Source organism: Apodemus sylvaticus, chromosome 19 (assembly GCF_947179515.1).
Source record: "Apodemus sylvaticus chromosome 19, mApoSyl1.1, whole genome shotgun sequence".
In the NCBI taxonomy this organism is placed as follows: domain Eukaryota; kingdom Metazoa; phylum Chordata; class Mammalia; order Rodentia; family Muridae; genus Apodemus; species Apodemus sylvaticus.
Window position 1 is genome coordinate 44,495,038 of NC_067490.1, and position 14,704 is coordinate 44,509,741.

Below are 14,704 nucleotides of genomic sequence, written 5' to 3' on the forward strand. Positions count from 1 at the left end.
CTCTCCTCCCCCATCCCCACTGCTTTCTGTGTCAGCGTCTGGCTCTGGGTCCCAGGCCTTGCAACTCACAGAGATGCTATTGCCTCAGCCAAGTGTCAGGATCATAAACATAAAACTCCCTATAGTTTAGAGCCTCAACACATTTTGAGTTTTTTAGTATTTTGGTGTTGTTGTTTCGTAGGGCTGTTGTTGTTTGGTTTGTTGCTGTTGTTGTTTTGTAGACTGAATACAGGGATTCTCACATGCTAATCTAGAACAGATAGCATTGAGCTATGTGCTATGTTATTTGCTTCTGGTTGCTATGGCACTGACCTGAGAAAAAGAGTATAGGGAGGTGATCCTACGTGGGCATACTCTGAAAGGTCTGAATCCATCCTGTTTATTGTGATTGTTTCTTGACTGTGGTGGTTGTTTTGTGGCTATGGTGGTTGTTTTGTGGCTGTGGGAAGGCATCCCATTGCTCTGGTGAAGATGGTGAAGATGTGGAAGAGGAAGCTTTGTCATTGTGTTGCATCCAGGAAGTGGAGAGGAAGAAACAGGGCCAGTGGATGAAATAAAACCTTCAAAGTCATGCCCCAGTGACCTACTCCTTCATTCAAGTTGTCACTACCCCCAAGATGATATCAACACCCGGAGACCAAGGCTTCGTTACACATGAGGGACATTTTGTATCCAAATCATAGCATTCCATCCTTGACTCCCAAAGGCTCTTAGCTGTCTCATAATGTATTTAATCTATGTCCCAGAGCCTCCATTGTCCAAAAGTCCAAATTCTGAGTCTTCTCTGAACCAGAAGACAAACCTTTCTCATACAACCAAAAGGAAACTTCCACATGCTGAGATATGGCAACACTGGGTAAATCCCTATTCTAAACAGGAGGAAGGGACGGGAGCCCAGCACAACACTATCAGAACCGAATGACACAGCCACAGCTCCATGTCCAGCATCTGAGACTTTAGTGTTCTAAATGGAACCAGGGTGGAGCAGCCCCAGGTGTGGTCCTCACAGCCTCTCTCTCAGGCGGGCTCCATTCACTCCCTTCAGCTTTCCTCAGCAGACCTTCCGTGTTCTTGGCGCTCCGAACATCCTTTGCATCTCCAGTGACACAGCTTTGTGCCACACCATTTCTAGAGCCACCTGGAGAGATGCTGGCCTTGCCACACACTGATCGACCTCCCAGCCCCCTTTTAAATTCTCAGTGGAAGCGTCTATGACCCTATAACTCTCTCGTTAGTCAAACCTGAAGTGGCTGATATCACCTAGATCTTTCTTTTTTCTTTCTTTCCTTCCTTCCTTCCTTTCTTTCTTTCTTTCTTTCTTTCTTTCTTCCTTCCTTCCTTCTTTCTTTCCTTCCTTTCTTTCCTTTCTCTCTCTTTCTTTCCTTTCTATCTTTCTTTCCTTTCTTTCTTTCTTTCCTTTCTTTCCTTTCTCTCTCTTTCTCTCTTTCTTTCTTTCTTTGTTTCTTTCTCTCTCTCTTCTCTCTCTCTCTCTCTCTCTCTCTCTCTCTCTCTCTCTCTCTTCTTTCTCTCTTTCTTTCTTTCCTTGCTGGCTTTTTTGAGATGGAGATCTGCTGTGTCTCTCAGACTGGCCTCAAACCCTGGCTTCCTGAATGCCAGGGCTACTGCTTACATCACCACAGCCAGCAGACAGCCTTGCCTTCTAAGTGAACCAGCCTTTGGGAAGGCAAGAGGGGGTGAGAGAGTCAGGAAGACAGAAGTCCTGGCCTTTGGAACTGGTTTAGTTCCCTGGGGACACTATGAACAAGTGCCCAAAGTGAGTGGATTCAATGACAGTGATGGATCCTGTCACAATGCGGGAGGCAAGGAGTTTAAAATCAAGGTGCAGGCAGTGTCGCCCTGTCTCTGAGGACTTTATGGAAGGATCTGCTACATGCCTTTTCTTTGTTTCCAACATAGCCAGCAATCATTGGCTAACGAAATCACATACCAACCCTGTCTCTGCCACCGAATGCCGTTCCTTGGACTCTCTGTCACAAGTCAAACTCCTCAGTCTCTTTGTCCATCTGACTTTGTTCCCAAGGTTACATTAAAAGGTGCTATGAATATGTCAGTGGTGTTTTGTTTTGTTTTTTTAAAGAAGACGCAGTTGAGACTAACAAATAATCCTGTGGTATAGATCACATTCGTTTGTTTTTCCAGCCAGGATCCCATTGTGTAGTCCTGGCTGATCTTAAACACAGAGAGACCCACCTGCTTCTGCCTCCAGTTCTCTGGAATTAAAGGAATGTGCTTTGGGTATATCCTTTCTCATTAGAAACAAATACCCACATACAGAAGGGACAGATTTATACGGTATGAGAAACACAGGACATAGATCCACAACAGTACCAGAGATGGGGCAGTCAGCATGTATCCTTCAACAACGCTCATGGTACAATGACACAGTAAATGAACCAGACTTAGGTTCAATCAGTGACGGTCAATAGCGACAAAGTCAGATGTACATTGAAATTAACAGAGTAATAAAATCAGGCAGCAAGAGTTTTATATAGAAAGTATCAACATTACCTTGTTTTCAGGTAAGTAACACTACTCCTAAAACCTCTGAACTGCGAAAAACACAAAGATGTTAGTAAACCCTAACATCACTTGTCTCTCTGAATACTTCAGAGTAGACCAGGACCTGATGGGGGGTGGGTCAGAGTTCACAGCCAGTATCCATTTTTGTGACACTCAGAAGTGGAGTCAAGGCATCTACTCAGCTCTGTTGATTCAGTTGAGTCACGGATTTTCCCACTTAGAGACTCTTGTATTCCAACAGTGTGCAGCCTCAGGGCTATTCTGCGAATTCTGCTGAGGTCTCACTGGCCATTGATTGCTTTTAGAAGGTCAGTGGGAGGTGACAGCTAGTAAGACAGTGTTTCCCAATGCCCACTCTGTTGAAGAAGGGCAACGGTTACTGGACTGTCCGTGTCTTAGAGCTCCATTGCTGGGAAGAGACACCATGACCAAGACAATTCTTAGAAAGGCAAACATTTAACAAGGGCTGGCTTACAAGTTCAGAGGTTCAGTCCATTATCATCATGGTGTGAAGTATGGACAAATGTAGGCAGACATGGTGCTGGAGGAGCTGAGAGTTCTACATCTTTATCCAAAGACAGCCAGGAGGAGACTCTGTCTTCTGCAGGCAGTCAAGTGTGTATGTGGGGTCTCTTCTGCACTAGATGGAGCCTGAACATAGGAGACCTCAAAGCCCACCTACACAGTGACACACTTCTCCAACAAGGCCACACGTACTCCAACCAGGCCAGACCTCCTAATTGTGCCACTTCCCATGGGCCAAGCACACTCAAACCACCAGAGCAAATTATTATTAGAATTGTGCAGGCAATACTGGTTCAAACATAAATGTGTGTACATGTGCATGCCCATGTGTGTTCATGTATGTGTGCACATTTGTTCATGTGTGGCATGTGCTTATGCCCATCACACAGATGTATGGAGATGTAACCACTATATACATACAAGATATACATGCATACATAACTATCATTTGTTACATGTATATAGTTCATGATACCTTAAAACTAGAACAAAAATAGTCAGCAAAGATAAAATATTTAAGCAAACCACTTATATGCATAAGTTAATGACCATAGATGTATAGTTTACATATTTTTGTAGTAGAATACTATGCATACATTCAAAGGAATTGGGCATCAGGGTATGGTAGAGCCTTCCTGTAATTCCAATACCCAGAAACCTGAAACATGATGACACCAGAGAACAGGGCGGACCAGGAAGCATCAGAGCCGTGTCTCCTCGAGCAGAAAACACAAACCAAAATTAACATATCTAACTGTGTCAACAAAGAAAGAAGCCAAAGACCACAATGAACTGATAAGTCAACTTGCAAAATAATGTTTACATGTAACGGCTTGAGCACAGTGCCTTAGGGTTCCCATGGCTGTGAACAGACACCGTGACCAAGGCAACTCTTACAGTCCAGAGGTTCAGTCCATTATCAGCAAGGCAGGAGCATGGCAACTTCCAGGCAGACATGGCCCTAGAGGAGCTGAGAGTTGTACATCTTGATCCGACTGCAGCCAGGAGAAAAACTGACTCTTCCAAACTGGGCTGGGGTTCAAAGCCCGACAGGGACACATTTCCTTCAATAAGGCCACACCTGCTAGCAGAATCACCCTCTCTGGGCCAAGCATATTCAAACCTACATGCAAAAGGCATGTATATATGCAAATGTATAGAGAAAAATACTAATAAGGGTATTAACAGTAAGTGCCTCTCACAGGGAGCAGTAGGCTAGAGGCTGCAGGCACGATGAATACCTTTTGTTTTGTTTGTTTGCTTGCTAGCTTGTTTTAAAACAGGTTCTCACTATGTAGCCCAGGTTGACTTAAAACGTGAAGCAATCCTCCTGCCTCAGCCTCTAGAACATAGAATTATAGACCTCCACTACCACACGCATTTATAGTAACATTATTTTTTACTCTATCATTTAGAATTTTCCTGCCTAGTGTTAATACAGTGGTGTCTAACTGAAATTATTTTAATGTTTAATCGTTGTATTTCCTGTGAAAATATATAGTAATAGTTCATATGTTAACAACAGGGAAAGCCGCATGCATTGACAAATTATGTATCACGCCGGAGGAGCTGATTTCACGCCTGGGAGAGTTTAAACAGTTCTGCCCCGTCAGCCTAGCAGAAACGGGCGAACTCATTGATTGCTCGGTGACTACCAGCTTGGAATTTGCAGCAGAGTTCAGGGGACACTATTATAAAATGAGTTCCCAGGAAAAGCTAAATGTAAGTCTGTTTCCATGTAAATATTCATTAAGGGAAGAAAATGACTTGTCTTAAACTTCATCAAATGAGAAAAACGGGCACCTTTGGGAACACCTGTGACTCAGGGATTAGTGAGGAGCTGGAAGGGGAGCCCCGAGACTGCCCGACCCCCCAGACGTATTTAGAAGGCTTTGGTCAGTGGTGTGGAGGATCATGGGTAGCCTCACAGGCAGGGAAAGTCAACGGTGGGGTGTCACCAATAGAGGAGCTATGAAGCACCCACAAGACTCACTCTTCCCCAGCTGGACACCCAGGGGTGCAGCCTCAAGGGCTGGGGGGAAAAAAGAGAAATCAGTAGGAATGAAGCAAGAGCTTGGCTGTTGTCCTCCATGTTTAAAACAAACAAACAATGAACAAACGAACAAAGCACCAGAATTTCCCAGCTATCCCCAGCAACTGTGGAGATTGGCTCTAAGACATCCCCTCCAAGAGTGCCAGGTTCTGTGGGTGTGCAAGTGTCAAGGAGGGTAGCATCTGCACATAACCTGACAGCACACGCCTCCCACAGCTGCCAAGCCACGCCTAGATGCCTTAGAATACCTAATACTGTGAGGACGCCTTGCTCACCGTTCAGGGGGTGGTGAAAGAAGCAGAAAGTGCTATGCGTGTTCAGTAAAGAAACAGGCTTTTTCCTGAACATATCCAATCAGAATCTGAGGCCTCAGAACCCACGGGTCTGGAGAATAGGCTATTCGCACCAATGGACTTAAAAGTCTAAGCATGAACTGATCCCAATATTTTGAAGCCTGCGAGTTGATAATATATATCTAAAGACAGTAATAAAAACTAATCTGAATGCTTTATTTTCCCCCAAAGAATGAGAATTTCAATCTCTTTACTGGGGGGGGGGGGGGGTGCTTATTTCTTCTTACTTATAGCATAATAACAGAACTTTCAAAGAAGTTGTGGCCCATACTCTGGGCAGTCGCTCTTTGCAGAGCAGCTACAGATACTGGAGAACCCCCTCCCCCACAAAGGGCAGAGCTAGGCTGGCAGGTGGCTGAAGACCCGCGCCCCCTCCCCCCAGTTCTTGTTGTAGAATATGAACTAAAAGTAGTATTTTTCTGAATAAGAAGAAACCTTTAATTGCCTGGGATTTTTGTCCTGAGGAACTCCTTATGGGAGAGGAAGGTACAATAACTTCTCTCAGACGACTTGAAAGGCTACTGGAAGAGGAACGGAGCGGGGCAGCCTCCAGTGATGGCTTCGTTGGTGTGGTATTGCTGCTTTAAATGCTTTCTGCTACTGTACCTCTTTTCTTACTAGAAATTTCTGAAGGACCCAGAACTGTATGTGCCCCCCTTGGCACCCAACCCGCTCCCACCGGATGACTTACTTCCCAAAAGGCTGACGTTGTCGGAGCTGAAGAGTCGTTTCCCTAAGTGTGCTGAGCTCCAGGGCTACTGCCCAGTGACATACCAGGATGGAAAACAAAGGCAAGGTTCTCATCCTCAGGGGCCAGACCCACAGCCCTGCTCAGAGCCAGTGGACAGATGTTTTATAAGGAATTATTTTTATTCTCATTTGTGTGTGTGTGCACGCATACGTATGTGTATGTATGTGTGTGTGTGTCCGTGTGTGTTGTGTGTGAGTGTGTGTTTGTGTGTGTGTGTCCGTGTGTGTGTCCGTGTGTGTGTGTGTGTGTGTGTGTGTGTATGTGTGTGTGTGTGTCCGTGTGTGTGTGTGTGTCCGTGTGTGTGTGTGTCCGTGTGTGTGTGTGTGTGTACGCGCGCGCGTGCGCGCGCGTGGTCCCTCAGTCAGCAAGCCCCAGAGATCCACTTATCTCCATCTTGAATTGCACCTTTTAACTTTTCCATTTCATAATGGAAACCAGCTCTTCCTAATGTAAGATAAACATCTGCAGAGCATTTCGGTTTAGGAAAGTCACTTTTTAAAAATAAGTAGTTCTGATTTTCAAATATTATTTTAAATGATTAAATGAAGCACTTCCTTTTTGAGACCCTTTCTTAGTTTACATCCAGAAAGAGAACTAAAGCGCCATGTGCATGCAATACCCACAGAGGCCACAAGAGGGCATCTGATCCCCTGGAACGGGCAGTTGTGACCCACCCACCATGGATGCTGGGAACTTCTTCTCCCTTCTCCCTTCAAGATCAGCCCATGCTCTTAATCTCTGAGCCATCGCTCCAGCCCAGAAAGACTTAACACACCCATTACTCGGGGAAATGTTCCTCTCTCCCTTGAACTGCACATGTAGAAAAATGAAACATTTTTGACACGTGGTACACTTCAGTCATGCAGTACTATGTATTAATTATACAACACATATTCATTTCACGGTGGTTTTTGATCTTTCAGATATGAAGCCCTAGTGCCTGGTGACATTCAATATGCTGTAGAGTATCGTGATCGCATATTTATTTGTGAAAGTGAAGAAAAACTCGAGAAATTCTTGAGGTGAGATTATTCACCAAATTATAAATATGTTTATCATCTTCCATATCCCATGTACTGTGCTTATAACTGTTGAAGGGGAGGGGAGGGGAGGGGAAGAAAGGGGAGGGAAGGAGAAGGGAAGTCATACACACACACACTCACCCATACACACATACTCACCCATACTTACATTCACACATACACTCACACATACACACACTCATACACACACTCACACATACACACATACACATACACACACACTCATACATACATACACATATACATTATACACATATATACACACACATATATATACATATACATATACACATTCACACATACACTCACACATACACACACTCATACACACACTCACACATATACACATTCACACATATACTCACACATACACACACTCATACACACACACATACACACATACTCACATATACACCCACACTCATACATACACATATACATTATACACATATATACACACACACATACACACATACTCACACATACACACATTCACACATACACACATTCACACATACACACACTCACACATTCACACATACACACAGGTGAATAAGCACTGGGGCTCTAGGATGTATGATACATTTTGAGGACCTAATAATGACAGAATATTCTGGGAGCTTGTCTTAGGGTTTTCCTGCTGTGAACAGACACCATAACCAAGGCAACTCTTATAAGGACAACATTTAACCGGGACAGGCTTACAGGTTCAGAGGTTCAGTCCATTGTCATCAAGGCAGGAGCAGGAGAGTTCTACATCTTCATCTGAAGGCTGCTAGGAAAAGCCTGGCCTCCAGGCAGCTAGGACCAGGGTCTTAAAGCCTGAGCCCATGGTGACACACCTATTCTAACAAGGCCACACCTCCAAACAGTGCCACGCCCAGGGCCAAGCATATACAAACCATCGCAGGCCCTAAGGGTGAGGAGGGGCCTGGTGCTCTGGCTTGATGGATTGTGTGAGTGAGGCCTGGGAATTGACTAGAATAAGAGCTAGAGGGCCCAGTTCCAAGCTGAGGAGCCTGCAATCGGCCTGCCCTGGGGACCCAGGAACTGAAAGGAAATCGTGTCTGGATGTGGCAGAGTGGCCGGGCTGAAGGAGGGGATCAGGGTAAAGAGCAGAAGGCCCAGTAAAAGCCCTAAGTTTAGACTTGATCCGATCTGGAGAGCTATAAAAGCAGACAGCCGCTTCCGACCGCACATCCAGCTTCCCCCACGAGCCAGAAACCAAATCCCTTTAAACTTTGTGATTTTAAACAGTCACATCTGGTTTCAAAAGAAAAAGAAAATACTGTGTAAAGAGAGCCTGTGCCTGAGCTTGTCATTTCTAGAGGGGCTCAGGGTTGAGGAAACTTAATTGTAAAAAAAAGATGAAGGATGTCAGTTGCTGGAAGAGATGCTGGGGTGAAGGTGAGAAGGTGAATTTACTATCAAGGTTGGTTTTCTTTGTTGTATTCTTGTTCGCTTGGTTTTGGTTTTCTATGGGATTGGATGGTTGTTGGTTGGTTGGTTGGGGTTGGTTTGTTGTTGAGACCTGCTCTCATTCCATAGCCCAGGCTGGCCTGGAATATTCTCCATAGCACAGGTTAGCCTGTTTTTTGCCTCCTGAGATCTGAGTTTACAGAACAGTACACTCAGATACTGTTCTTTTCTCTTTTTTTCTTATTTATTTATTTATTTATTTATTTATTTATTTATTTATTTATTGGTTTTTTGGATTTGGTTTTTTCGAGACAGGGTTTCTCTGTGTAGCCCTGGCTGTCCTGGAACTCACTCTGTAGACCAGGCTGGCCTCGAACTCAGAAATCCGCCTGCCTCTGCCTCCCAGAGTGCTGGGATTACAGGCGTGCGCCACCACCGCCCCGGCCCTGTTCTTTTCTTTTAATGTGGGAATTCGAGAATGCGGAAATGCAGTGGCAGGGCAAGGAGCTAATAAAGAAGGGCGTGCCAAGCCTTGAGGGCGGGTAGAGAGAAACACAGCTACAGTGAGAGACCCACGCGAGCACAGCTCGGATGGGTGCAGACTGCTCAGACCGGAGGCACAGCTGGGAAGAAGACCCTGCGTCTGGCTCTGCCCCTGATCAGCAGCTCCTGGAGGAAGCTCTAGTCTGGTGTCCTCTACCCTGGGCACAGGTGTCCTTGGGATGAAGGTGCTGCTTCCATAACTCAAATTCTGTGACAAATGAAAAAGGTTTTATATAGTGACTGTGTAAGTTACGAACTCTGAAATATACGGTGAAGAAGACCAGGGCCCCAGACCTAGGCATGGCGGCCACTCCCAGGATTCAGGATAGAAGCAGAGGAATTAGGAGTTCAAAGTTGCTCTTAGCCTCCAAGTGGGCTACATGAGACCTTGTGTGAAAGCAAAAGCGAAAGAAACTTCTAGAAGCCCTAATCTTCCCTCCAGTACAATTGTCTCCAGCAGCTAGAGCAAGCAGTGAGCCTTTTCTCATCCTGTGTCTGTATGCACAGGATGAGCATGTGTGAGCATGTGCGAGCATGTGTAAATGTGTGTGCGTGTGTGCGAGCACGTGTGAGCACGTGTGAACGTGTGTGAGCGTGTGCGAGCGTGTGCAAGCATGTGTCTAATGAGCTTTGTATTCTCAGGTTGCCAACGAAATACTGGGATCAGAAGCTTCCACGAAAACTTCCCCCGCTAAAGGAATCCATCAACCTCACCAGTCTGCCTTTGCCTGGGTATCTGGAACAGGTTCTGTTGCATGGCTTTCTCTGACACAAGAACTTCTAACAGTAGCTTCCACTTTTGAGACAGAGAGGTTCCAGGCAAAGTTTCTTGACTTAAGATCTATTTATTTTATTTATATGAATACACTGTCACTGTCTTCAGACACACCAGAAGAGACACATCCCATTAGAGATGGCCGTGAGCCACCATGTGGTTTCTGGGATTTGAACTCAGGACTTCCGGAAGAGCAGTCAGTGCTCTTAACCGCTGAGCCGTCTCTCCAGCCCAGTTTTCTGATTTTAAGTTGTAAAGCACTCTATTGTTTATGGGTGGCTGTTAACATAAAGTCTGTGATCTCCTATGTTTGATGCCCAGAGCTGCACCACAGTGAAGGAGAATGGGGTGTCTTAAAACTGTTTACATGTGAATGGATGCAGGGTTTACTTTTTTTTTAATCTTAGTGTTGTTGGGTTTTGTTTGTTTGGTTGGTTTTTTTTTTTAAATGATTTGAAATGTTGTGTTGTCCTTCCAAAGGCTAAATTACTCTGCAAAAGAGTTAAGTCACACTACCAGGATAGGTAAGATACAAAACCCATGATTTATCCCAAACTCACATTAAACTGTCTGTTCAAATGACATTTTATTCATCCAGGTATAATTATTATTTTTATTTTTTATTTTTTGGTTTTTCAAGACAGGGTTTCTCTGTATAGCCCTGGCTGTCCTGGAACTCACTCTGTAGACCAGGCTGGCCTCGAACTCAGAAATCCGCCTGCCTCTGCCTCCCAAGTGCTGGGATTAAAGGTGTGCGCCACCACCGCCTGGCAATAATTATTTTTAAAGGTAGTGAAATCTGTCACTAGTCAAATAGTATTTCGAGGTTACTTAATTTTTAGATTATGATTTGCAAGTGCCTGCGTTTCTCCATGTGCATGCATGTGTGCACACTCCATGTGCACAAGAGAGGGACACGCGACACGCATGTGCATGGAGGTCAGGCGGCAGCCTTGTAGAATCGGCTCTCTCTCCAATTTTATGTGGGTTTCCAGGATCAAACCTTTTCCCACTGGACCATCTTTTTTTTTTTTTTTTTTTGGATTTGGTTTTTCGAGACAGGGTTTCTCTGTGTAGCCCTGGCTGTCCTGGAACTCACTCTGTAGCCCAGGCTGGCCTCGAACTCAGAAATCCACCTGCCTCTGCCTCCCAAGTGCTGGGATTACAGGCGTGCGCCACCACTGCCCGGCCCCACTGGACCATCTTACTAGCCTTCTAAAGTTGTTGTTATTATTATTAATAATATTAGTGATAATAATAATAATAATTTCTGCAAAATAAATGTCAAAAACTCAATTTATTTTTGTCAATTTCCCTAGAAAGTTAACCTTCAGTAACTATACCTGAGCTACATAGCAAGAATGCCTCAAAAAAAAAATCTGAACAAAACCAACAAGGAAAGATGGAGACAAGGCTGGCCTTCCCTGGGCTCACTACCAACATGCCAAGGAAGACAGATCATGGAGGGAGGAGTGCTCTTATAAGGCCCTGTCTCATCAGAAGGCCTCTTTTACCTTCACAGCTCTAGCATCTTGACCACAGGGACACTGTGTTCTCTGGGATTCCTTGTCGCGTGGCCAAGAGCTCAGAGCAGGAGGCAGGCCACCAGGGCCGACCACACAGGCAGCCATGAGCCTGCGGCCCCCAGCAGCCAACATTATGTCCGCTTATATTTCCTTTCCTCACCAAATGTAGTGTGTTTCTTTCCTGTAGACTAGATGGTTGTCTGATCATCCCCATCCCAGGCAGGCTATCTGCATTAGGAGCGAACCTGAACTCAGATGCACACTGACTTAAACCGTCTCTCACCTGCAGGGGACAGCAACTTCCCTGATCAAGGCCATGAACGCGGCAGGGAACCTGAAACCCAAGCTCCCCTTCCTGAGCGTGCGGAGGTCCGTGCTCCTCTACATAGGGTTCCACCTCAAAGGTGCGCCTTTGGGAACGCTGCTGCATTCAGCAAAACTCAGCGCTTGTCGTACCATATAGGTAGACAGGGTTGTTGAACTGGGCTGGTTATCTGCTTGGGTGGGAAGGGAGCAAATGAAATACAGGGTAAATATAGGAAAATATCAAAATGAAATCCCTAGTTTTTAAATCAAGGACTTCGCCCTGGACCGGGTGGTGCAGGCCTGTAAAAGCCCAGCAGGAGGCTGAGGAGGTTTCGTAAGATCAGAGCCTGCCTGGGCTGTGGAGTCGGCTCTAGCACAGCCCACGCAACTCAGGAAAACTCTGTCTCAAAAACAAAACTCGAAGCCAGGCATGGTAATATTTGGCAGGCAGAGACAGGCACATCTTTTGTGAGTTCAAGGGAGCCTGGTCTACAGAGCAAGTTCCAGGCCAGCCAAGACTACACAATGAGACCTTATGTCAAACGAATGCAGAGTTCTGGGGATGTAGTTCCCTGGTAGAGAACTTGCCTAGCATACGTGAAGGCCTAGGTTCAATCCCTAACACCATAAAATTAATAATGTAAAAAATAAAACGGGGTAATAATATAGTCAGCACTCAAAACTCTACGCCACTGAGAAAAGTGAACCCAGGAAATGATGATCTGAGATAGACAGCCCTCTAACCTCTGTGGGAAGGGACCACCTATCTCCCCCTTAGCTGGGTGTGGTCTAGTTACACATGAAGTTCTCCTCTGTGGCATGGCTTACTAACCGCCTATCAGAAAACATTCACAACTCTGTGACATTCTCTACAGCGTTTAATCCCAAGGGTTCTGAATATTCAAGAAAAAAATATAAGAAGAAGATGGAGCAGTTTGTGGAAAGGTGTGAACTCATAACGTACCTCAGTTCCAAGATGACCCGGAAGTACAAGGAGCCTCAGTTCAGAGCCATCGACTTCGATCATAAGATGCAGACGTTTTTGTCCTTGAAACACATAGACCCCGTTACTGGGTAGCTTGCTTGGGTTACAGAGATCCAAATCCCAGATGTCTCCGAGGGAGAGAGGCAGATGAAGCACAACTTCAACCCTGCATTTTCCGAAGTGGATTTCCCTCCTGCCTGATGTTGCGTAGTCACTGAGCCTCAGATGGACTCAAAGGCCTAGCCAGGAAGGCCCACCCTCTGAGCCTTCATACAGCTCTCAACGCTATTCCTTTCCCCACCCCGCCCCCGAATTTGATGCTCCCACAAAATAGGCATTCCATTGAAATAGTAAAAATGTGTACTAAATTTCTTTTGCTTTTTTTTTCTTTTCTTTTTCGGGGAGCCCAGGTTAAGAGGCCTGGGTCTCTCTACACAGCCCAGGTCATCCTGGAACTCACTAGGTAGACCAGGCTGGCCTCAAACTCACAGAGCTCCACCGGACTCTGCCTCTGCAGTGCTGAGATTAAATGTGTGTTCCAGTGCTAGCCCTGCAGAGACTTGTGTGCCAGGGCAGGGGGCGCACGGGGGGAGGGGGTCCTCCGTCTCAGAGAAGAGGAGACAGGGAGGACTAAATGTATTAAAATTTCATACACTGGAGGTGAAGAGGAGGAAATTCAAACACAGAATATCAAGTATAGGCCGGGCGTGGCAGTGCGCGCCTGTAATCCCAGCACTTGGGAGGCAGAGGCAGGTGGATTTCTGAGTTCGAGGCCAGCCTGGTCTACAGAGTGAGTTCCAGGACAGCCAGGGCTACGCAGAGAAATCCTGTCTCGAAAAAAACAAACAAAAAGTCTATCAAGTATATAACTGGGGATTATGTTTCTGGTCTGGTTTGGTTTTCTGCTTTTATAAATGAAGAACTGAGGAGAGAGAGAGAGAGAGAGAGAGAGAGAGAGAGAGAGAGAGAGAGAGAGAGACATCTCCAAACAATTTGGGGGTAGTTCGGAAAGCAATTCTCTCCAGGGAGTAACATCCAAATTAAATGACGTATCATAATCTAGACAGGTGAAATTGGAAAAAAAATCAAAATTGAACATTTTTAACCAGGGAAAAAGGCATCCCAAGCACATCAAACCTATGCATATTGTGCATATTATCAGGAGCTCTCCCAGACTGAGTTCGATTTTTTTTTCAAGGCTAATACATAGCACTTGGGTGTAGTGCAAAGGATAGGGGCCTGAAACAAGAGCACTAATGGATTAGTGAGGAGGAGGAGGAGGAGGGGGGGGAGGAGGAGGAAGAGGAGGAAGGAGGAAGAGGAGGAGGGGGAGGAGGAGGAGAAAGAGGGGGGAGGAGGAGGAGGAGGAGGAAGGGGGAAGAAGGAGGAGGAGGGGGAGGAGGAGAAAGAGGGGGGAGGAAGAGGAGGGGGGAGGAGGAGGAGGAGGAAGGGGGGATGAGGAGGAGGGGGAGGAGGAGAAAGGGGGGGAGGAAGAGGAGAGGGGAGGAGGAAGAGGGGGGAGGAGGAGGGGGAGGAGGAGGAGGAGGGGGAAGGAGGAGGAGAAGGGGGAGGAGGAGGAGGAGGGGGAAGGAGGAGGAGGGGGAGGAGGAGGGAGAGGGGGAAGGAGGAGGAGGAGGGGGAGGAGGAGGAGGAGGGGGAGGAGGAAGAGGAGGAGGGGAGGGGAGGGGGAGGAGGAGGGGGAGGAGGAGGGGAGGAGCGGACAGAGAGTGGGGAGGAGGAGGAGAAGGTGGGGCCTGTAAGGCCGTGCAGTAGTCCTTTTCTTCCTCTCAAGTCCCAGAAGTTATGAGGGGCTTTGGACTACAGCTGCTTCAGCAGATGTCAGCCAACCATCCCAGGCCTCACAGAGGTTGTTACCCTTCATTG

General features: G+C 46.3%; 1 protein-coding gene across 1 annotated transcript in view; it reads left to right on the forward strand.

Annotated features, from left to right (window-relative positions):
• Ak9 (adenylate kinase 9) overlaps positions 1-12,995 on the forward strand; it is a 136,048-nt gene extending 123,053 nt beyond the window's left edge. Inside the window, exons 34-39 of the mRNA XM_052164535.1 lie at positions 4,592-4,788; positions 6,094-6,263; positions 7,147-7,245; positions 9,871-9,973; positions 11,819-11,933; positions 12,711-12,995. Coding sequence (XP_052020495.1) covers positions 4,592-4,788; positions 6,094-6,263; positions 7,147-7,245; positions 9,871-9,973; positions 11,819-11,933; positions 12,711-12,913 — 887 coding nt within the window. The 3' untranslated portion in view covers positions 12,914-12,995. The remainder of the gene's footprint in view (positions 1-4,591; positions 4,789-6,093; positions 6,264-7,146; positions 7,246-9,870; positions 9,974-11,818; positions 11,934-12,710) is intronic.
• The last annotated feature ends 1,709 nt before the right edge of the window (positions 12,996-14,704 follow it).